This window comes from Botryllus schlosseri, chromosome 12 (assembly GCF_051294905.1).
Source record: "Botryllus schlosseri isolate E-star chromosome 12, Bs_hap1, whole genome shotgun sequence".
NCBI classification, from domain to species: Eukaryota; Metazoa; Chordata; class Ascidiacea; order Stolidobranchia; family Styelidae; genus Botryllus; species Botryllus schlosseri.
The window spans coordinates 21,997,806-22,023,539 of record NC_137247.1 but is presented as its reverse complement, the minus strand read 5'-3'; the positions used below and the strand labels follow the sequence as shown (position 1 = coordinate 22,023,539).

The 25,734-nt window shown below is 40.0% G+C and overlaps 2 protein-coding genes across 3 annotated transcripts; one reads left to right on the top strand and one right to left on the bottom strand.

Moving 5' to 3' along the window:
- Positions 1-8,626: 8,626 nt before the first annotated feature.
- LOC145452155 (uncharacterized) lies at positions 8,627-14,689 on the top strand. 2 transcript variants are annotated; one of them, XM_080330380.1, is made up of 6 exons: positions 8,627-9,165; positions 9,428-9,652; positions 10,471-11,394; positions 11,457-11,675; positions 11,738-11,849; positions 13,617-14,689. In XM_080330380.1, the coding sequence occupies exons 1-6, from the start codon at positions 8,958-8,960 to the stop codon at positions 13,729-13,731; spliced, it is 1,803 nt and encodes a 600-aa protein (XP_080186506.1). In that variant the 5' UTR covers positions 8,627-8,957; the 3' UTR covers positions 13,732-14,689. The 2 variants fall into 2 exon arrangements, with proteins under 2 accessions (XP_080186506.1, XP_080186507.1); XM_080330381.1 differs by having other exon boundaries at positions 8,636-9,165; positions 11,089-11,394.
- LOC145452156 (uncharacterized) lies at positions 14,228-25,001 on the bottom strand. The gene is made up of 7 exons (XM_080330382.1): positions 24,824-25,001; positions 22,822-23,001; positions 19,434-19,490; positions 18,858-18,968; positions 16,429-16,551; positions 16,249-16,369; positions 14,228-16,146 (listed from the first exon to the last, which is right to left on the bottom strand). Exons 1-7 carry the CDS (start codon positions 24,893-24,895, stop codon positions 15,872-15,874), a joined length of 939 nt encoding a protein of 312 aa, XP_080186508.1. The 5' UTR covers positions 24,896-25,001; the 3' UTR covers positions 14,228-15,871.
- Between the last annotated feature and the right edge of the window lie 733 nt (positions 25,002-25,734).

The window sequence follows — 25,734 nt, the reverse complement described above, 5'->3', positions numbered from 1 at the left end:
AGTTTGAAAGAAGTCATAAACCACTAAAACACGGTATCAACATTGGTACATAAGTAGTTGTAGTTGTGACGGCGCAAGTTTATAATCAAGTATAAGTAGAACTAACGATTTCTAAGTGATGTAAAACTAACTCAAGGGAAGCAAGGAAATGAATGTAATGTAGGTGTGGAAGATATGTTTTAGGGCTCGCCTACTTTTAGCAGTTTATCGGAGGTGCCTACTCCTAAAATTGCACGGTACATCTTGACGACAAGCCAAAAAGGGTTATGTCACTACAAATGGGTGCAACTATCTAAAGTAGATTCAGTTATCCTGCTACAGGGGCTATTTTCACCGATTTTTATTACAATTCCAAACCCACTTAGTACTTTACAAAATATATGATCACTTAACTAAGTAGTATCTTCTTGATAAATAGGAGAGCATAATACATGATTTTCATAAACTCAATGTGAGACCCAGTTGCTATTTTCGTTCAGCTGACATTCGACATGTGATAAATAACATCCGGTCGCTCATAGCGAAAAGAGCGTGTGTTCACACCCAAAGGGCAGAAAAGGTGTTAGACGAAAATAGAATCCAGCTCAGAATTATATCGTGGTGATAAATCATACTTGCCTACCGTCCCATGTCCCTACGTGCATGCATGATTTGGATTAAAATATTGTACGCGATTTATACCGCGGTATAAGTCAGAGGTACTTTCTGGTTTCCTGTGCCATGGGTGTATATTCACACCCGGCGTGGATATGAATAGAAATACACACTCTATTCGCTATAAGTGTAGGTTAGTTATTTACAGTTCAGCGAACCTGCTGACGATCACTTAAAATCCCGAGGTCTTGATACGTTCGGGACAAATTGCTCTCACTACGACCATCGTGTGTCGACCTATATTGCGTTGATCCTAGTATTTTTATAATTATTACCTGTTTTTAAGAGGCGATAAATGGAGCGTATCACTGTCGTGGTTTGGTGTACCACACACAACGAATAGCCGGCTGAGTGCGAATAACATAATTCACACATAATGCCGCAACTTATCTTATCGAATATCACGATAGTATAACATCAACGCCAACCTCACACCGCATGACTCGAGTACATCAACAACCGGCGGAGAAAGTTCGAATATGGTAAGGTGAATAAAAGTTGGGAACTATAGATAGGGTCCATGTTGAGCATCACTTGGTAAAGAACCTTCAATCAAACTATTCTTTAAAATCAGGGCATGGCATGGTATGGTATGGATCGAGAATTTTCCATACTCCATACTTGCCTTACTCTCTCCATACCATACTTGCAATTTTCCATACCATACCAACATTGTTCCATACCATACTTGATACAGATTCCATACTTTCAAATACTTCAATATCATAAGTATAGTACCTTTTATAGCACCCATATTATTGATTTTTCGGATGTCATTATTGCTTAAAGTAGCCATGATGCGAATCTAATTCCTGGTAATAGTTTTACAGAGTCAGTTTTCGTGAGGTTTAGTTCACGGTGGTGAGGTGCCGTGTACGTCTACTCTACAACTTCCAGGAGCAAAATGAGATAGTCAGTTGATTTTTATCTAGGACCGTCCATAAAGGGGAGTGGCAACATACGGCCCGCAACAAGATTTTGTCCGGCCCGCGGACAGTTTCCCGTCTTGCATGATAATGTGGCCCGCGGCCCCAGTCTGCCGAGATTCCCCACTACTTGACTAAACGTCAAATTTTAGTGACTGTATGTTATTGTATAGGTGTGCGCACTGCGCAGCGTGCGAGAGTGGAGCTTACGCGTAAATTCGTCGAAGCGAGAAGACTTGCATTATCGACATTTACGATGCACTCAACTCTAATGAATTGATATCTTGGTAAATTTTGGGTGCCGGGCTTATCAAACGCTTTGAAATCTTAATTAAGGATTGCATCGTGATTCGTGAGTTAGTGGATCAGAGAGAAGCAGACATTGAGGCGCCTGTATGACAATGCTGTTCTCAAATCCACATTGTATTGTCAAATCCACATTGTCGGCAAGAAATGGCTTTGAAGTGACATTGCTGTCGATAAAATACATTCATTAAATACGCTTTATTCCTTGTATATATGGGCGAATAATATCCAGCCCGCCAACTTGAGAAGTTGCCCGCCCCTGCTCCATAAGAATATCATCGCATTTCCGGTACATTGGCATGACGCACATGCAAGTTTGAAGTAACTATTCGCACAATAATTTATAATATAAGCGCACGCCGCGCACCCATAAAATATCCCAGCTGCAGGCGATCAATACTGCAGCGATCTGCGTGATTATTAGTACAGTACTTGGTTGGGGTTAGCGTGGCGAGAATCTCAAACTATATCTACCCCACTTCCTGATCTATAATCCTAATGCGAGAGGGTTTGAAATATGACCAATAAGATATCTCGGTATGTAAATAGTATAAATGTGCGGACAATGTTTCAGAAGAAATGTAATTACAATCACATTGAGCATTTAGTACGTTGCTTCATAATTGCTTGTAAGCTGTCGTCACTCAAGGAATGAGGTAGTTGGAGTGGCCTACATTACCAATTATTGCGTCACATGATAGACTATGCTCGGACACGTCGTGTCTAGACTCAGTAGAATATATGATCAACATTACTGTGTCATTATTACATCACAAAATCATGTCATTCCAAGTGCTCCTAAAACCGTTGCACAAGCGTGCATTTGTTCCTACACAGCGTTCAATAGTTCACGTTCACACATAACAAAAGCGATCGTATTCCGTGAACAGCGAACAACGTACGCTTCATGAAGCTTGCACAGTTCACGATAAAATGTATAAAACATCAAAGTATGGAAGTATGGAAATGCCGTTCCATACCATAGATTAAAATCTTCCATTCCATACCATACTTGCATTGTTCCATATTCCATACCAAAATATCGATCCATACCATACCATACCATGCCATGCCCTGTTTAAAATACGAAATTAAATGGCCGACCGTGCCAGGAACCACATGCACATTGATCACTTGATCAGCTACATCCGATAAATAAAAGTACCTCTTTAATCTTGTTCAGAGTGAAGGCGATACAAGACGATGTCGCTCAAGTGACTTGACAGAGGCAAGAAATATGATTGAACGCAAAAACTCTTATAATGAATGCCTTTTCCTCATTTAAGTATTCTGATTTGACGTTATTGCGTTCCTGGTTTATGAAAATGATAGTCGGCGTTTCGAAGAAAGCGCCCGTAAGTATATTGTGGATATAGGAAGGCCCAGTACAGTAAGCGTCCCGATAATAGTAGTCGATAACTGAAACGAGATAACAGAATATAGGTTACAGTGCATGAAAGCATAGCCCTATATCGGACTGTCTTCATAAACGTGGGATTTTCTGACCAAGGAGCAATAGCGCCTGATTCTTATCTATGCATCATAGGCTATTTAAACTTGTGGCATTGATGGACTCTTTGGCATTGTACAAAGACCGTGACACTGTGAGTCAGTGAGTGATGACTGTTTTCATATCACAAAAGCTGACGGAGGTTAACAATCATCCAAATTATTCCTAAAGAAAATACTCTCATCACACTACCTTTTTCTAAGAGTATGTAAATGCAATGTATTTTTGCAGACGCACGGGTTCTATTGATTAGTAATATTCGAAATCCCGATGAACCGAATATATATACTGATAACTCAGTCAGCAATATCTACTATGTAGGCATCATGCATGACCAATTGTCCGTCGGCACTAGATCAGCAAATTGAAATGCTGCAGTTCCCGGTGTAGGCTTCAGTCTTGTCCGTGTAATACTCTGACAGTTGGCAGGGTTATTTCAATTAATGAGTAAATAAAATTCACCAGCGCAATTGAACGACTATAGGCATTGGAATCAAGCCAAGCCGGAACTAAGGATAGAATACACGCCCTTGACTCACCTCGCAAACACTATAGTAGGAATACACGACCAGGAACTAGAAATGTGTGGTAGTAGACGTAGTAATAAGCGCGATGCAGTAAACGATACATCATTTCCTACTGTACTGAAAAATGGCAGATATTGTATTGAACCAAACACATCCACACGGACTATCGTTTGAAGATGAAATCCATACAGCATATAAATACGCGTGAAACACGACAAGATTTATATCGTAACGCAAGGTCTTCTTACAAAGTATCATATTTCACGGTAGGTAGAAAAAGAAATGGACATTACACTGCTCGATGTATGCGTGACTATATTTATGGACTCGCTGTCGAATGCATTTATGTATTGATAAAATTCCAGCCACAAACAATTTAACCCTTTGCCTACCTCGAAGCGCCGTGCTGCTCTGCACTGCTGTACTGCGAATAGAAATTTATGTGAATCAGTCAAGAAAACGTGCATCGGCAGGGTCAAATATCACGCCACTTTTGTTCGCTCACGAAATTGCGTTCGTCAGGATGGACACAGGCCACGCCTTCGCCACACGCTCAAAAGTAACGTGCAGATAGAATGGGATGCAGAATGCGAAAGGTCAATTTGCTTCGAAAATAAAGGATTAATTCAGAGAATGAATGATGTTAAGATAATCGACGTCGATTTCAGACTCAGCGTGGTATTATTTTAAATATATTCGGCTGGCAATCCTACGATATAACGCGGTGTATAGGACGACATAATTTAAGACAATTAGGTGTCAGGGTGTAACAGTTTAGCCATAGACGTAGGTTTAATATTTTCTTCTTAGGATTGGTCAGGTAATATCATGATGAATATTTGAAATCCGGATGGATGCTATAGTCTCCTCGGTTTCACTACGGTGAATAGTTGGTAAATAATTATTTTAATGCCTCATCAGCACATACAAGAACGTATCGGTAATAATACGGGAATTTTATAATTTTGTAGAATGTTTTGCTATGCATAGCGTTACTGAGAAGGTGTATGATTCAAGCATGTGTCACTACGACTTCCTGGATTACCTAAATGCGACTGATAAACTGAAATTTGCGATTACCCAAGTTGGCATAATCTTTAAGAAGGATTTCGGATGTACGATATATTGTAATAGAGAAGTCTATACGCTAAGGATAAATTATCCAGTCGTATGGTGTATGTGAGCTCCGGGTTAATGCTTTGCAAATGAGAACTCAGAGCACTCATACGTGGTTTGTCGGAAATCTCGTATTGCGAGACGAAAACAATCGCAGCATGACAATCTTCTTGCTTGTGTAGATGGTAGAGGACCATTTGATCTGGCAATGAATTAATGTTATTTTCACAACGGGAAATTTCAATGGACAAAAGAACCTACCCGTTCTGGCAGTTATAGTTGATGATTGTGTTATATATTGCATGTTTTATGCTATGTTTCGGTGGTATGCGGGATTATAACCAAACGACTTTAATTGTAAGATATATTTTATCAGCAGCACGAGACTGCTATCGCGAGTAACGCGACACCGATTATCGTTTGTAGTCTACAATCTCTACATCTGTTACTGCAAGGAGTACATGCCCTTACATGCGTCAAATAATCAGGATATATAATGATATAATGTCCTGCATAGTATACACAAGAAGATATCTCAGATATTCGATTGATCAGACAGTTAGCTATACGTGATGGAAAACCAATCTATACGACGCCATGACGTATATCGCACTTTCTTTTAGAGTAATTGGGATTAGCTTGACATGAACACAGTTACCAACGACACATTGAAATTAGCCGTTGAATTCGTGACACTTTGTTGATTGATAAATGCCGTTTTGATCACTTGTGTTTGAGTCTACTCCTTCCACTTAATCTAAATCCGACTTACCTAATTTAAACCCTTGCCTGGCTATGATGCTTGCCTTTACCTAACTCCAACCCCAATACTAACCGAATTCAAGCTCATACCCCACCCTGACCCGAAACCACCGTTGTCATTTGTCACTCAAAACAAGTTGAGCCTACCGGAACTTAATTATTTACTACTAAAATATGAACCTGAACTTGAAACAATTACTTGTCACTACAAGGGCCATAATTGCAATTTGTCATAATAATGAGAGGTCACTCAAATGACCTTGAGTGTAACTGAATTTGAATTGTTTTTTATTGAAATGAGCTGTAACTCAAATGGGTTGTCATTGTTACGTATACATCATACATGCCGACTCCTGATTAGCACACCTTTTTCTCTCTTAATTCTGGAAAGACGAAATGCAGCCGAGTAACTATAGCAAGCTATGAGTATATTGCCACTTATAATAGTGCGGCTATGTTACGTGCATGTTATATTCGTACAAAAAAATTACGAAGTCCGCCACTGTAATACCAGCTGTACAGTACAATCACATACACTCGAAAAACATTACATCGACATAAATGATAGAGATTTGAAATGGGAAGTTTCAAAGTATCTCAGCAGCATTTAATACCGATTCGCGCATCTTGCAGTATACACAATCTGAGGGAAAGAAAGTGCTCTGCGAATATTTTGGTTTCCCTCCTGTTTATTGCGTATATCGTATTTTTATATTTAACTGAAAACTGAATACTATGGCCAATATCAGGTAAAAAATGGTAAAATATTCCAATGTTTATTCTTGCAGTGTTCACGTTGTTGGCAATCTTGCGAAGTCCTAGTATACGAATTCATCATTGGCGATGAATCGTTGTCATCGTAATGATAGTTGTAAGATTGAATTCATACAGTACTTTCGTAAATACCTAAAAGTGGCCATCTTCCGGTTTCGTCACTTGCTTCTTCCCGCATTCTCATTGTATGCGAAATTAACTCGCATATATGCCTAAAATAAATGTCGTCATGTCACATGATATATTGTTGTGGCACTCGGAATCAAAATTGTGGGCGTCCTCGCGTCTGACACGAACGGAGTTTGGTTCCTGCGCGCAATTTACCATTCGGGATAAGATATAGCATTATTTGAAACAGGTCATCCCGCCAGTGAATGTGAGGAAATGGGTTTTCCGTGCACGGAACGGGGTTCGATATTGATTGAAAGTACGGTAGGCAGTTTATGTGGTAGTCACGGACTAATTATTCGGAAGAAGAACATAGCTCCGGCATGACGTTTCATACCAGTCATGTCACCGATCTATATTAATAGTGACACTGGCTAATCTCGAAACCTTATGTAATATTCGATGTGACCGGCAATTTACAGTTATATGCATATGACGTTTGCATGTACTACGAATGACACACCCCTTGGAGGTGTGTAACATACTCGACATAATCTATGTCGGTAACGCATGGTTGATTCATCATACGACACATCGAGTCGTACAGTAGCGGCGTGCGGCTCATGGTTCCTAAACATAACATAAGGAATGACAATATGAAAGCATATTTTGTCTAGTGCCATCAGTGTCCTACTTCTAGCTTTTCATTAAAGCATCTACCGCAACCTGCTTTACCACATGCAGAATCGAATTAGGTTAGAGTAAACAACACCTGAGAAGCGGACTGCGTCATTTCCGGGCAAAGAAGTACCGTATTTACGGTGTGACCCGGGGATTGTAATTTAGGCGGGCGCAGATCGTCGGTCATTTGGGGACTTGAATCGAAACGCGTGTAACATTCACCAGTTTACGACAGTCCTCAAGTTCCTCAACAATGCACTATTGGACATTGGACAGTTGTGTAGTTCTTGATGTAAGCTACATTGTGATAATCTGCAGCTATATATTAATATCAGTCACCAATTGACTGACAACAAAAATCCAATCAGAATCCTCGCGCAGAAAAGGCTCAAAATGTGTAATCATTTGGATGCGACAAAGAGAGATGTTATTTCATCAAGCCGACACGCAAATGGCACCACGTCCTGCAGTCTGCCGTGCCTAACCTCCAGAAAAGAGCATATTATTCTGACCTGTTAGAGATCACGTCATTGCCGACTCAATTACCACCTACATTAAATTGGTGTGATTCTCCTATGTGGGAGCATTGTTTGTTTCCCGATACCGTCAAACATTACTTAATGCAATGCTGTAGGTATGTGAGGCAACGTGAAGTCTTCTATCGGAGATAATACTCCTTTCAATGCAGCGGAAGTACTAACAAATAAATACATGCTGGAACATGCCATTGAATACGTGAGGGAAACACAGACCGGTAATCAATATTTATTGTAGATGTGCGTCGATAAATTGAACACCCAACAGACAAATTGATAGCAATGCGAATCGTTTAAAATGGTTTCGTACCTCTCTGACGCTATGGATGTCTTATTTCGTCAGTAGTAATGGGCGGACTTGTCCGCGTAATATGTTGTGATGATAAAAACTTTACGGGAGAAGTGTCCTCATGTTTTCTTGTAGTTATTAATAATAATTATATCATTTCAGAGTTACTTAACGGTCATGTCCGGGTATTCCTTCTTTATTCTGCTATCAGTATTATCAAAGGAAAGGCGGTCTATGACTCTGGATTTTACTGTATCGCGACCGTACGGGTTGGTTCAATAATAAAATTTATGTCAATCAAACCGTTTCTGAGCTGTGTGGTGTGAAATTTCGATATCACCTTATTCATATTCACCTACAATTATTACTTAACCACCGATACGATACCAGCGTCGACATTTATTGAACTCATTTACGGGCCAACTACTAACTTGAATATTGCATTGTGCCGCGTTTTATTCCGGTTATTTCTTTTTTGTTCACAGAATACTTGGCAAGAATAATTCCAACTATATATATGTAGACTGAGGTGTAGTAAAATAAATCGCAGGAGTTGGGGAATATTGTGGTCCAGCAGTGCACCAAAGTCTTCCAAGCAATAATTGAAATGGGTTTTCGACCGCTCATAATTCCAAACTTGATTTTCTTTTCAGGCAAGTATACTCGGAATGTACTATCATGGTAATAATTTTTCGGATTTAATGACATGCTTTATTTACAGTGCTGGCGAGAACCGCGCAGTCGAGATGTACCGGATATAGCTCTCCAATGAGTGCGACATCGGGATCCGGTACCATCAAGTCGCCCAGATATCCAGCGACATATAACATTAACGAAGACTGTCTTTGGAACTTGAATTTCAAGTTCAAACACGTACATTATTTAGTCGTCTTCGACGTGGAAGAGATGCAAACAAGCTATCGAAAACTCGATACTACGGAAGATACGTGTACTGCAGAGTTTTCTATTTACGGAGGTTGGATAAATGTATATATTCAATCTATAAGTTTCAGTAAAAGAGAGTTAATAAACTCAATTCCACTTTATTAGTTGAAAGTCTGCCTATATTATAAGACTGTAACGGGTCACGTCGTCTGTCCAGTAGTATTTGCTTCGTCGGCGAATACTTAGTGCAGATGGACTTTGCGAACCAATTTCACACGCGTGCCAAGAATGATGTCATAATTAGTGCTGGACGCTGCATTTGTACTTTGACACATCTTTTTATCTCGTGTTAGGAAAGGTGGATTGCCGCAACAAGAAGCCATTTTGCAACGCTTACTACTTTTCGCGGAGCAAGATATGCGATAAATTTGCGAATGAGCGCTATTCCGATTGCAACATTTTCAAAAGAAGAACCTTGATGGGTGCAAAAGTCAAGTTCAATTCAGGCGTTTTCTTTCATCGACACACTGCACAAAAGGGATTCAAATTGAAGTACCGATTTATCGATTGCAGAGAAGGTAAATATCTATTTTTTTCTATTTTTCCAAATAGTAATATGAATTGTAATCACTCTTTCTCTGACGCATGGCTTTTCCATGGACATGTATTTATTTGTTTTATTGTAGTTTTCATTGTGTTTGTCAACTACTATGGTTATTCACCCCAGGCCAATTTTCTTCAATTTTTTGTTTCTTTTGTATAGCATGTAGCACGGCCCATTACTATGCTTTCTATAAGACCGCGCTTAAGTACAGGAATTCTGGAGTCGACGTCGGTCGGACTTGAACCCGCAACCTGGATTATACCACTACGCTATCTCGCCACACATGTGCTTGTAACTCTAATCTTTCTTACGAAACTATATACATGCACTTCTGCTCAAACAATTTTTGAGGACAAAATACCATCATTTTACAATTAATATTTTGTGAGGCATAACAAATGTTTTGCAAGATTTCTTATCACTGCAGTAATACAGCCTGGGTTGCTATCGAGGAATATGCGAGTCCCATTGTATTTAGCCATGGAGCTATTATCCGTTTGGCGTTTGGCGTCAATTTCGACTGTTGACTATGACAACTCAGAAATGCGTTTTCCAGACTATACTAGTCGAACAGATCTCAAACTGTGCTCTTATAGCTCTTTTGAAGTAAATTGCACTCACACCGGATATTGAGTATCGTTTTACAGCAGCCCCACTCTTCCATTCTATTAGACTATCACATCATCAACTACTATATTGACCCTGTGCAAATTCGCTAAATAAGGATCGACGAATGTTATCGAAGTTTGACATGCAAGTCTGGATATACAAAGTCATTTTATTAATTTTCAGCTACAACCACATCTGCCGCAACGACTACCACCACAACCACCGTAACACCGCCCAGAACTGAGACTACAACCACCCCACCTCAGCCCACCACCACAAAACCGCCCACCTCAACACCGCCATCAACCACTACCACACACACGACCTCAATACCGCCAACCACGCGTAAGGTACAAACCTCTTTACTGCCCACTACCAGTTTAACCTCAATCGCTTTAAAATCAATCGTGAGCACGAGCATGAAACAAATCGCGACGGAACCTTCCGTCAGTACCGCAGCTATCACCAAAACATCGAGTTTTACTTCGACTGAGAACACAACACCATCATTACATATTCGAACCACGTCAGCAAAACTTACAGATAGCGACACAACTACTACTGAAACTACTACCACAATACCTCCATCAACAATGACAATCAATACAGAGACGTCAACAGTACAGTTTGCAGCCAGTATAGGTTCTACAACACCAACCGCCTCCATTATTACAACGCAACCAACGTCAAATAAAAACATTCATGTAACAACGCCTATAGCAAAACAATTTTCGCGAACCGGTGCCCCAAAAAGTACTACCATAAATAGTGTCGTAACCATCGAAAATATTTCTGTCGCAGCGTCGACCACCATTGCTTCACCGATCATATCAACCGACCCTACTTCACCGATTCCATCAACCACCGATAGCACCAATGCCGCCCAAACCAGCACAGTATACCGATTAGCTACCAACGACCGAAACACAACAATATACGAGGAAACTAGAAGAACAGAAGACTTCACATCAGAGCCAAACGTTGACATCGTGGACACTACTAGTCCATCCCTGAGCCCTGATAACGCGACCGCAACATATGACAACGAAGTAGCAACTTCTCACATGTTTTCATCCAGTAACGGACTCCACAGTGACGGCAATGATAGTAAGATCTAGGCTACTTTGTCTCATAAGACGATTTGTTCCTATGGAATTGCCTTTGCTTAGAAACCACATCTTCTCTCGTGACACCCAAAATACCGCCATTAACAACTCAACAGCAACACCCGGCCACTCGAAGTGAATCTGTAACCGAATATCGTTCGCCGTCACCAAACAAACCAGTGGGCTCCGGAACGGAAAGTACGAGATTCGACAGTGATTTGGCGGCGGCAGAAAAGAGACTCGGACAGCCCGTTGCAACTACAATTGGTTGCATCAACTCTGGTAAGGCATTTGGAGGTCGAATCTTATAACTTGTATTTACTGACATTCGTTATTTGTTGAAGATTGCAGCACTGCGATACCCAAGACTTCCGTGAACATTGTGTGGATTATTGTTCCTGTAGCCATTGCTATCCTTATAATCGCGACAATTTTACTGATTGTTTGCATAAGGGGGTAAGTATCTAATACTTGTGACTCATGGCGATTAATACTATCCGAAAAGTCAACTATCCAATCTCTATACTGGTCTTGTTTCTAGGTAAAATGCTTGAGAGAATCAGGCATGAATTTTACTTTATTCGTATTATTCGGTTTTAACCTGTAGCGGAGCTGAGCAACATAGGCATGCGTTTGAGTTTTTACGCGAAATGCGAAATGATCACCAACTATCGAATTCCTATGGGGGAATGGTTATCAATTGGGACATGTCACGAAATAGGATTTGCTCCTTATCAAAAGTACAAAGATATCCATGACAGATTCCAGGTTGTCCATTCCTACATTCAAAACCCTGACCGTGACTTTATTATTACGAACTATGCAAGCAGCGTTGCCAGACAGATTTCGAGAATAGCTTATTTTGAACAGCAACGGCAACTATATTTTGAAAGTCAAAGTGATTTCACCATTTCCAGATGCGTTCTTCCGAAATATGAAACCAGGTCGCGGGCCTCAATATATGACCTCGCCGGCCGCGTGTTTGTGACCCCTGCCATAGACCTTTTGTCAATCACCGGGAATTACAGATATATATTGTTGATACTGTTGGAGAATAAATCCACTACAACTGTTGATAGTATTGTAGGACACCGCATCCAACTACAATAACTGCAATAATTTCAAGCCTTTGCCAACCGAACATAAAACTTTGTGTTATAATATCAGAGTTATGAAAATTTTAATGAATAAATTTTATGAGTTTCTTTAATAAAGTTTGAAACTTATCAAACTTACCTAAGCATGCTAACTGCTTCCAAAAGAGCCAAATATTGAAAACAAAGGGCCAAGGGGCCAAATAATTTTTTTAGGGGGGTCAACTGCCTCTAAAAAGAGCCAATCTGGCAACGCTGTACTTAAGACGCTAATATTTGATATTAATACGTTGGTAATATATGATGATTCACGAAGAGAAAGTAGTTGTTCCAGTTAATTTGTAACTTTCAAAGTGAAAAAATTCAACAAGTCCTACAATAAACCCTTATTGAAATGGGCCTGAATATTTTCGGCTGACATTTGTCTGCGGTGATCGTCGGCAACTTAGATATTTTAGAGGCCCGTTGTCTCGCGTTAGCTGGAAGTGGTTGCCGTATAAAATCTTGGTCTGGCTGACTGTTGCTTTATATATTTGTGTCCGCATTCGTTGCCATGCATTCAAAGTGAATATATTATTCTATTGTATGTTGAGGATGAAAACCCCAGGAGCTTGTTTATGCAAATCACCAAAATTTGTAAATTCAAATCTAAAATCCAATGCCTCTATCTGTGCGTATCTACTATCTATACACCTATGCATCTGTCTGTCAAATATGTACATATCTGTTAATGCGCTAGCGAGTTATCTTAAGAATTCGTTATATGCACATAGTATGCGTTGTTCAGTCTACAATCATAGGCGTAAATAGGAGGAGAATATACCAAAGACACTGGAAAATTTGGAGTAGTAACAAACGGGTTGTCATCGTGGATATACTGTGACTTGGTGAAAGCATTGACGTCACAATGTTCAATTAAATAGAAGGGCCGCGTGTCAACAGCTTGACTACAGAGCTGGTGGTGGTGGTGGTGGTGGTCGTCGATCTCGTTATTCCCGACCCTATAAGGCTACCTCTACATAGTTACCCAGTAATTCTTCGGTAGGTCCTTGTTATGTGACATGTTGAAGTGAAATATTTTTAAATTACCGATTTGATATCTGTATTTAATTGTTTTAATTGTTAACAGGCGACGGAAAAAGGAAATGCAAGAGGTGGCATACCTGGTGGGATTTGAAAACAGGACCTACCAGTCGCAGAAATTAGGAAATTTGAAGGACAGAGAAGAGCGCTCGGCATTATAGCACACCGGTGGCGATCGTCCATCTTCATCATGAAGTTCAATTCTCTATGATTTCTTCATTCCGCTGCCCAAACATTTGCGGCAGTCTCGAATCAAATGATGATCAAGTACATTGGGATTGGAAATAGTTGAACCGCATTACATTACCTAGTACATCAAGGAAATGATCATAAATCCAAAGTCCGAAAAGTGCATTTGAAGTATAGGCCTACTCAAGGAACGCAATATTGAGATAATCTTGAAAACAGCCCCAAAGATCCTGAAAAAAGTCTTTCGCTGGGATTTTGCCATCGTCAATTGCGTAAATCGTAATCATATTAAAATGATATATTTTAGATTTAATTCGGCATTGGGTCACACTGATATATAATTTTGCAATGGAAATCAGTTTATTTCGTCAGTGCTTTCGCCTCATGCACATAGCAGCTGTAATTGTATTTTATTTGAGAAAAATCCGTTTTTGCGGGACAATTATACTCGCCTAGTTTTATCAAAGATTTTTACTGTTTTATTGAATTTGTTTTTAACTTGAATGCGAGCGGTTTTATACCTATGGCTACTCTGCAACTTAAGCATCAGTATAGTTGACATATAAAGTAAAGGTTCGCAAGAGGCATTTTAAATGCATCGTCGTTTCCAGTTCGAATGGCCCTTTGAACCATTGGATGTTGGCATGTCCTAAAAATATCCGGACAGGCATGGTCAGGTCAGATATCTACAAGAAGTTCCTTTTTGACCAGCTGATATCTGGTTCGAAGAAGCAACGATGTTTTGTGCGGTCCGCGGTAAAACCTGTTGATATATTCCCTCCACAATCTGATTGTCACAAATCAAAATACTTTCTTATGACGTATTGTACATCATCGAATTACAAAGTCTGGCGTGGACTTCACATCGATGAACATTTTATTCTTTATCTGTTTCAAATTTGAAATATGCAATAAACATGTAAAAGCAAATATTCTCACAATCAGTTTTCACTTATTTATGGAGGTGTTCATACCAGCCATCGATAACACACTAAAGCGGCAGTTAAACAAAGTTTCAATTTTGAAAGAAGAGGACCGCTGCTTCAGCTCTGATGAGAGACATGAAATCGAGGATATCTGGTTTCATCGTATCACGCAAAGAGAATTTCTTTTGAAATCGAGTAGGGCCTAACTAGTTTAGACGTTCTATAAGTTTGTTATTTCTAGGCCTCATCTTCTTCGATTCCAACGTAACCAATTAATAGTGAATGGCAAGCGTGACTATGATCTGATTACAACCCGCTCTCCATCATTAACTTGCTGGTCTATTTTTCCGCGCAAGGTTTTTCGCTGTATAGAGATAGGCTACCAAATGTCCGGCGAATCTGTCTGAAACATCAAACGGAATCGCTTAACATTAAAAGCGTGGGCAGTGCCCACCATTTTCATGATCGGGTCGTACTGCCGTACAACGTTGTCTGCACTGGCAATATATTTTGACTAGTTACCGACGACATGAATTTCAAAATGTACCGGTATATACCTACACAATATTCTTAGCGGATATCGCATGAGGAAATTATCCATTTTCATGTGTCATTTGCAATGATTGCAGCAAATTTTACATATCAAACGTTGCATCTGGTTTGGCATCTGCGATTTTGTTACTTAGAATGAGCATTCTTGCAACCTAATTATCACACTTTACGACTCATAATTTCGCGGAACCATTGACGTAGAACATGTCGATGATAGCGGCAGCGGAAACTCCTGTCGGCAATTATTAGCTGCTACGGTTCAGGTTGAAATTAACGACAGTTAAATGGCCAACAACTGAATGCTAATCGTGTCTCTTTGACATGATAAAATGCGTTTCTTAAACGAAGAAAACGCAAGCACCAATATCAATTTACATCCATCAAAAATCTTACCACGCGATGCGTTCTCCGAATACCTCGACATGCTTGCAGAGCAAAATCCGATGAAGGGACTAATCTAACAAGACGCCGCGTCAAATTATATGTTCGGAGAATAATTTTGAGGTCATTCAGCAATAAAATTGTAATAAATCACATGCATATGAAAAAGATGAATATCCGATATTTACATATGAAGAATTACAGATATGATGGGTAGGTGGATCCCGTGGATGGATGCCTTTCGTTCGTGTCATCATGCAGTTTGAATGATATAATTTTCAGGTTCTTGGGGCTGCGACTGTGGAGCAGGCTGTATGTTTGATTTGTCCGATTCAGCAGCTTCCGAACCATATTTGTTGTAAACGTCAATAGGCGCTATACCAAGTGACCGGTCCTGATGGATTTCCCGCTGACTTGCGACACGTAGGCGGTCAGGATCAACTGATCTCAGATGTACTGATCGAGTCTGCCCCTGCACTACCATCGGAATCATCACCTGACGATGATCGATTCTTGGTCTCGGTGCACCTGATAAGATTGGTGCGATTGTTACAGCGTGTGGCATCGCACGTAACAATATGGCCACTAGTAACAACAAGCGAATTGATCATACGATATGCTCTCATGTACCTTGAAGAGAGACTCGTGGTCGGTATTCCCACACCACTGGCCTGGCGCTAAGTTCTTGATCGGGATATTGATAGGCTGCCACCCCGCTGCTATCATCGACTGCGAATGGGTTGACATACGTCTGGTAATCATAGAGATATATTTAGAGCTTTATGCGTTAGGTAATAGCAAGTATCATACCGGGTTCGTGCAACATCCTTGCCCGCTAGCCACTGTGCAGGAGAGAATCAGACTCGATAAAATCAGTATGAAGAGTAGGATGGAAATAGGTAAAAGTATCGCGTGCAGACACCACACCACGAACTGAAATAGAAAAGCTGATCGCAGCTGATGTGTTGTGCCATTGGTGCTCGCTTTCACAACGAAAATAATGCCGGAGATGATCGGTACCGAAGTACATATAGGCCTACTTCTTGGTAGTGTACAGTACACCCAATTAAGATAATCAACTAACTTCACTACCGATAGTTGTCGAGTTTTATACTGCTTCGACCTCTACCACTATAGTTTTTGAAGGCATTTTACCGCTTTCCATGTTGCCAACTAGGCAGTAGGTTCGATTTAGATGCGATTCCGACAACGACAATTTGACCAACTTTCATTGCCATTTGTTATTCTGTGCTAGACACGACGCTGCATCATTCCAGTGGCTATAACAAAAGTGGGCTACACCTCGTCCCAATGTACCAGCGGTGACCAGTAAAGAAGTATACCTCTACCTTTTCACAGTACTCAAATACGTTCCACCTACTTGTGCAACTTCCTGTAGTGGTTACTACGTTAAACTACATCTGCTTCTTCTCTACACGGTTGTCAATTGTTTACACAAAACTAGTCCAATAATACATACTTTTTCACTTATATTCAAATCGCTATCCCTGCCTATACTTCAGCAGAAAGTCTACTTCCGCTTGAGTACCAATCAGGGCTGTGGATTCGGCAAATTTTACCACGGACTCCAGCTCCAACTCTGACTCCACACATTTCGATATACTGACTCCAACTCCGACTCATACTCCTGAGTCTTTTAACGTACCGACTCCTATTCCAGCTCCGAGTTCGACTATTTTCTTAAGAGAACTCTGACTCCGACTCCAACTCCGACTCTAACAGTATTATCAATTTACTTCGAAAATTATATGACGTATTGACGGTTAAACGACTATCATATAACGATTAACCATATGCAAACATATGATTAACGATGACATGCAAAATTGTTTCATTGCGGCAAAGCTCGAATTATTCACTGTACAATTGACATGGACGAACGCATTTCTAAATATATTTCTTTTTTTCATAGTTTTTTTTAAAGATAGGCTCTCTAATATCCTAATATGTATGAATCATTCAAACATGACAGCTATCCGATCCTGCATAATTAAAATGCATATAAAACAATCGAAAAATAGCTCTTGTGGATGAGTCAGTAACTAATACAGAGTTGTAACCTACTAATTTCCCATTACACACTATCCTGGTTACAAGTACATAGGCTGTCACTACCAATACGCCATGATCAGACACGAAATTTAGGAAGTAGTCAAGTAGCATATGTGTAGTCGACAACTCTACATGCACGTAGACAAGCATTCAAGGAATAGGACTTGCAGTCTTTCTTAATCATTTGTTCGACCCAAGCAGCTGAGCTACACTACAAATATTTTTATTTTTGTCAAGTCGGAACGCAGCGCTTGCATTTATTTACATCAATTTTACAATTTTGCAAAACCAGACGATGTATCTACTCTGTCACAGTATCATGGCATAATTCCTAAAATTGTATCAATTTGTGACTGCATTGAGAAGATGCATATTGCGATTTTCATCCTCTATGCAACTGAATTGCAATTTGCAATTAACGTCCAATTTTACCAATGGCGTTACTAATAACAGTGATTGAAGGTACATAAAAATCCTATTTTTAGATATTATTAGTGATTTAAAAATACCTTTGAGAAAAATTGTTTTCATAGCAAAGAAGTTGGAGTCGGGATCATTTTCACAAACTCTGACTTCAGTCAGTATTTTTTCCACGACTCCGACTCCGGCTTCGACTCCACAGCCCTGATACCAACGGTGGCTACTATGAACTCATCAATAATATACTTCGAAAACTATTTGCCTCATCAGTCAGCCGTCTCGTTTACCGGACCACGACCTGAAATATCGATCTCGCCATCCGTAACATGCCACTGAACTAACTTCTTTCGCTCTCCATTCAGTGTGCATACCTTCTCTTTACACCGCCTGGGTCCGTGTGGGTGTCTGATTTCAAAAACTACTCCAAGTCGTTTTGACACCTTCCTAACCTTTCATTGTATAGCAGTCTTGTGGTGTTTTGAAATGATGAACATTTTTAATAAACGGAACTAAATCAATACGTCGGAAACCTTTCGCTTCCACTTCTAGTAGAAGTTTTTTTTGTGTACGGATATGTACGGTTCTACTGCTGCTCTACTGGGGTTCGAACTCCTTATTAATCACCTTGGAATGGTGCTGACTACGGCACTGGAGAAAACTAGAATATCCTCTGCTTAGATCAGTGACCAATCAGTATAGGGTTAGTTGGAATTACGAGATACAAATAACCATGAACGAAATCTCACGGTGTTTGGCATATTCATTTGAAAACTCCAGGAAATCGCGACACCCTCCAGTCCGACCATCGCCAAAGTCATCACTGTGGAAAGAGCCGAGAAACCAATGCTATACGATTTCTGAATATGACATGAAGATACGTTAGAAAATCTAGGTGTAGATTCCAACTGTGCTCAATCAATGCGCATGTGGATACGCAGTCGGGGTTTATTCACAGATTGTGAATAGGTTGCATAGCTTACATTGGGCCATCTCATGGATTTCATGTTCAACGATTAATTATATACCAGGCAATTGCTAAAATTGACTTGAAAATGAATTTCAAAACAATGGGTAATGCTTCAATCGCTGAAACTTTCAACTCTACATAGTGTCACGCATAACATCCACAGTCATTTCACATACTATATATATTTACCATATACAGCACTATATGTGGCGCACTTGACTCAATGGGCGATGATCTGGAACGACATTGTAATTTTCATAGTCATAGTAGTAGCCTATCTAAATATATTGACATCACTGAAAAGCGGCGAGTGTAAGTATGTTAGTAAACTGCGATTTTGATCAATTTTTCTTACCGAGATCTGAGTCGGTCTTTTAGCCATAAAAATGTTCGCACTTGCAGCAATGACGACCTGTGGGAATATTGAAGTGTTATTGGATGCGGAGTCAATGCATTTTGCAATATCTAAAACTTGGGTGTTTCCTTGAAAATAACTTGGACTCAGCATAAGTAATTTGACGCTTCGAATCGCGCCGGAGCCATCCTGTTTGAAACCTGCTGCTGCGTCGACCTATTCTCGGCTGTGTTCCTCTCGTATACGGAAAGATTTGACGTATATTACATTATAGCAGGAGAGTCGAGATTCGAACTTCTAGCCTGTGTCACATCTAATGTGTTTACTATTATGCTGATTACTTGCAGGCAGCTATTGTATGGCATAATATTAAAACGTGTAACGCATGGTTATCGCTAGACTTGCAGTTGTATATCATAAGCAGTGAGTAACGTGCTATGAGTGCCTGCGTTATGTATAAGATAGAGGATGCCTGCAACGAAGTAATTCCACTTGTTTGAAGTAGGCTACTCATGTGGATTTTTGCCTACTTTCACTACACTTAATGTAGTGTTTACCTTTTATACTACTGCCACTAGTATTTCAACAGGTAGGCCTACCTATATTTTCCATTATTGTGGTTTTGCCGAGTAGACATAGTGCCAGTTTAATTTCGCATTCCTTTAATGCATTGAGGGGAAAACCTTTCATCTCGAGAGCCGCATTCAACATCCGAATCCGTTTGCAGGCCGCACCATAGCAAAATTGGGAAAAGCGAAAACCAATCATTCATTTGATTGCATGTAGCCTATGTTTACAACATATCAAATATTGATTCAATGATAACGCGCACGCATCAGCAACATTACCGAGAATAAATTAACTGGTCATCCTGAAGAACATAGGCTACTTGTCGAAGGCAAGAAAGTCAAGTAAGCCGATTTTTAGAACCGGGCGGGGATTTGAATTTGCAAGCCGTAGCGATACTTATGTAGAACGCACAATGCCGACAGAATCACAATCACTTTACCTTAAAATACTCTTCAGCATGTTACGACGACACTAACATAATGTATTGTTGTCTCAAACGTATTATAATTTAGTTGCTTCAGCGGCTCATAATTTGATCAATTGGGCCTACGATTAGGATATGTTCTGTTTCATTGATGTTTCATAACATACGGCGCCGATAGTAATGAATTTCTTGTAGTTGCCAATCCAATCCCACGCACATGGTCCGAATCAAGTGATTTCGGTTTTCACTTTGTGGGATGTTTATCAATGAAAGCATTTCAAAATTCGCAGGCGCCGAGATCAGATATTGCGCCAGCGAGAAAAGAAAAAAAATACCATAGAACAAGGGTCGGCAACCTACGGCCCGCGGGCCGGATCCGGCCCGCCAAGCGAAATCGTCCTGCCCGCGACATAATAATTAGTTATCACAAGAATACGACCCGCCGTATCATAATGAGTTTCAATCTGCAGTGCAACACTGCATGAACAAAATGCGGCATTGCTACGATATAATTGTAGCCTACATCGTATTAGTCTATTGTTACGCCATAAAACGAAGGTGGTTTAAGTAGGAGATGGAGATAGACTAGACTGGATCAATGCTTATCAATCGGGTGTATCTCGCAACTGAAGTTGTTCCATACCTTTTTAAAGGGTTTACCACTCTAATGGGGTGTGACAATAAAGGTGTCCTTCCTTTGCTTCATAAACGCTTGGAATATCTCAGACGCAATGACGGAACCTCAAACTGTTCAATTATAGATAACTAGTATCCGTATGTTAGTTAGCCTATCTATAGTTTAATTTTCCTGAAGGCATTGTGTGCCAAGACAACAAACCTGAATAGTGTTTTGGCCACAATGATGAAAACTGTTAATATGATTTTTGTCTCATTAACTGAATCAGTTACGCCAGATATTACTACAAGCAGAGAATCAATATGGCGATGTCGTGTAGGCGTATATCTGTCATGTTCGCGCATTAATTCGAGCAGCTATGCTTACACGAGTGTATAAACTGAGAAATGAAATAGCAACTTTCCTCGAAAACACAACTATCGCCGACTCATAATCTTGTAATCGAAAATGGGTATCTCATCTTGCTTTCCTGGTACATTTAACGTCACATCTGAACAAATTGAATTTGTAACTTCAGGGGGAAAACTATTAAATACATGAGATGTTGAGGCTCATTCAAAACAAATCTGTGACTCTTGAAATGTCAACAGTACAAAGAAAATTATGCTCACTTTCCTATACTGGAGGAGAGAAAACCTAGTACCAACACAACAGCATTTGTAACTGTGATACGAAATTTAACTACTGAATATTCACCCGCTTTTCCCACATTCCTTCTCTACAAAATGAATTCTGACTATTCAGTACTCCGTTTAATGTGGACGCCAATAACATTGCCTGAAAATTTCAAATGGGCCTTCCTGAAATGCGATGCAGCTGAATTGAATGACAAATCTCATACAAAGAGCATATCGCTGCATGACTTTGACAAAGTACGTTCATGAAATTGGCCTTTATCCCAGCTTGACCCACAATGCAAAAGAAATTGCATCGATTTTTGGAAGCACTTACGCATGTGAACAATAGTTTTGAACAATGGAATTCACGAAGACCAAGCTAAGATCACGTATTTCGGACGTCCATTTTGAATAGGGTCTGACTCTTGTTTCATCTGACTTGTTACCAGAAGTTGAAAACCTTTCACAAAGCAAGCTGCGTCAGTTGTCACATTTATTTTGTGTTGTTGAAGTGTAAATACATGGGTCTTCTGATTGGTATGATTGAGATTGCAGCAATGTAGGATAATATACCGAAGTGAGCGTAAAATATAGTACTAAGAAAAATTCCGGCCCGCCAAGAAGTTGTACACCCGAAATTTGGCCCGCGACAAGCAAAAGGTTGCCGACCCCTGCCGTAGAAAGACTATTTCTTATCAATATCATGGTGAAATATATCAAGAGAAGCCTTCATCAAGTCGCTGCAGCAATTTAATTTTTACTATGCATTTTAATAATATCTTTTATAACTTTATTTGGGCTTTCGTGGGCCGCACAAAATGTTTTCACGGGTGGCAGTTTGCCCAACCCTGATGTAATGAGTGGAATTACACGCCAACAAGTTGCTGCAGTCCCCATTTGCTTTGTTAGGATGACTCGGGATACGATTTCCGAAAGAATTGACTTGAATTGAGTAACTGCCTAAAATTACCAGACCGGACGATATCACTCGGGGTATAAGAAATGTGAATGGTTCGAATCCATTGTGACAAGTCTTCAAATTATCAACTTCTGAATCGCCTATAAATTTCTCAACTACTGCTTTGGTAGAACAAAATGCGTTGTCCTTCCTCTTACCGAGATACAATCCACCATACTCACAAAGGAACCATTCCATATTCCTTGGGAGGTGAAGGAAAACATGTAGAGTCCGTTCCAAAAATAATACGGGTAATAGTCTTCTCCGTAATAGTAGTAACTGTCTCGAACTCCAGAAACTGAGAGTATTAGGGTGGGAATGCATGTTCCTATTGCAAGAACACCCAATACAATTTCGAAAATCTGAATGCAAATATACATGAATAAGAGACACATGGCATCAAATGGCATCCGCATGTTATGGTTCGCCATTACAATGTGAAGACATGTTTGCGTTCGTTTACCATATTTGCACCACAACGTATATAGCGTCCAAATCATGCCATCGCCTCATTCCGGTACGAGATGGTGGTTTCACACCCTTTCTTATTGGTGAGAACCAGTGATTTGGTCTACTTGAACCATTATATAGAGGGTCGGCAACTCTTGGCAAGCGTGGCAACGTGGTGTTTCTTATGGCACGCCAAATGATTCGACCAATACTATACACCAGTGGTCGGGAACCTTTTATGTCCGAAGAGTCATGTTGGCCCTATTTTTTCCACCTCAACTCCCAAAGAACCATACATGCTAATCAACTGTTACGTCACAATTGAAAAGTCGTCACGTCATGGTAGCAGTAATTCGAACTCACTACATGGAATTCTTCGTTTGCGCCATATTTTATCTGTGAAAACTGGTATGTATTTTCTTCGAAAATGAAACTCGAAACGAGAGGTAAGGTACAGACGGGCCAAGCCTCACCATTGATAACGCAATTCATCGTAAGTAGCTTTATTATAACTGATATTAATCGAATGTAACTGTCACACTGATTACGAAAATTTAAATACTTATCGACTTCTAAATTGTCAAGGTTCGGCGGTAACATAACGTTGTGCTGCACGCATGCATTTTATCGCCGGTACTACAGAGCTACAATCATGAAATCGGATAGCTATATGGCGTTTTTTGTAATTAGAGTTGTTTGTAATTCGCCTTCGATCAGGAAGACAAGGTGTATTTGAAGACTGCGTTTTGAAATGGACGTCACCAATCACCATGCCCGCTATGCTCTTTGATTAATCAACGTGTCGCAAAATTCAAGATTTCGAGTCGAGTACATAGAATTTGCGAGTGGTATTGACCGCCGGCGTGACAGTAACTTAAATTTTATGATTTGGTAAAAAGGCAGTGATGAAAATTCACCAACAAGTCGCTGGAATATTAATCAATTCAGTACAAAAATAAATATTTGGCAAAGAGCCATATCTTATACCCAGAAGAGGCATAGGTTCCCGACCACTGCTATACACTCTTTAACTGGGTGTACGAATGCTCGAAAGTGGTCCAATATTATTTTGTAAATTGCAAAAAGTATAGAGTATTTTTGCGCAGTTTTATTTATCTTAAAAAATACGTATTTCAATATAAATAAAATACGCATGATGTACAGAAAACAGACCCACCGCATTCACAATTATGAGATAAAGTTATAAATTAGCAGTTGGCATCTTTTAGTTTAGGTGTGTTCAACCTCTGGGTGTACTGGACTATTACGAGCCGTCATTTAAAATAAAAATGTTTGGAGCGTGACTTGGTAATATTTTCATATTTGGCACGCTGTATATGGAAGGTTGCCGACCGGTAAGAGATCTCATTGGATTATCTTTAGCTCCGTTGACTTGTACCAGAATTTTCGAGCCTCTGAAGGTGAGTCACAATAACAGAACGTAGCCTACTCCACCCCTTAGGACACTTCAACATAGGAATTAACGTACTTGACTTGTTTCCGCCCACTGTAATGCGTGTGAAAGCAAGATGCTGTACGAGGAAGTACTGTTGACCTGGTTTGTACCCCATACCAGTGGTTTTTAACCGTTAATCTCTTGGTGAACCCGTACGCTATTGCAAGCATTAGGTGAACCCCAAATTTTTACTGTGTAGTACATACGAAAATCAATGGCGACCATTTCGTTATATGCAAAATAACGAGATTACTTTTGCCGCGTATATATATACTCACTGCCAATGTCATCATCCATCGCTTTTTCGATTTTGAGACGAGCAGCGTATGGTCATGACGAACCCTTTCCATGTTGAACTGCCGCTTTATCCTAATCTTCGATCAGCAACCGCGTTCGCAACTTATGCTTAGGCTCCAGCTGAATCCCGGCAACTGTGAATTGGAACTGTTTGAGTACAAAAGTCGATTCCAAATAACATCATGTTGATTCTACAGTATCAAATCACATGTAATATCCAGTTGCGTACGGTGATATGGCGCTGCTTTTATTTATCAACTATACGGCTTCCGTTATGATGTTAGCACCTGGTATGACGAACAAACAAATATATCATTATTATGTTTACACATTTCATTTACAAGGCATGTCTACAATTCATTGGACTCGTCGCGCCAACACTTATACTGTAATGAGATATTGCGCTAGTGACATAAGAGACAGATGATTCAAATTCAGCGTCATCGAAATCATCACCCCACAGGATAAGACCTCCCGGAAGAACCTCCTAATCAATCAAAAATTTAGGGAATTAGAGCTATTGACTTTGGATGACATCGCACCGACACTTGTAATGAAGGATTGACCGTGATAAAAATAATCGATATTCGTATTGTAGCCTACGCTACCCGCGCTGAGAAGAACTGCCATCCATAATATTAGATTCTGATACAGCGACACGGTCTCTGGAGTACCTCATTGGTATGAGAAATGTCTTAAAAATGAGGGCCCAGTTTTAAATCGCCTCGATGGCTATAACACTTAATCCGTTTTTGTGATTTCTATTCAGCCATGTGAACATAAAATAGCAATAATTTTAGAAATGAAATTCTTTCAGTTTGGTTCGTCCGCATCATCGGTTCGTCTCGTCTCAGTGTTTGTCGAAGGCATCTTTCGTTTATTTGAAATCAAA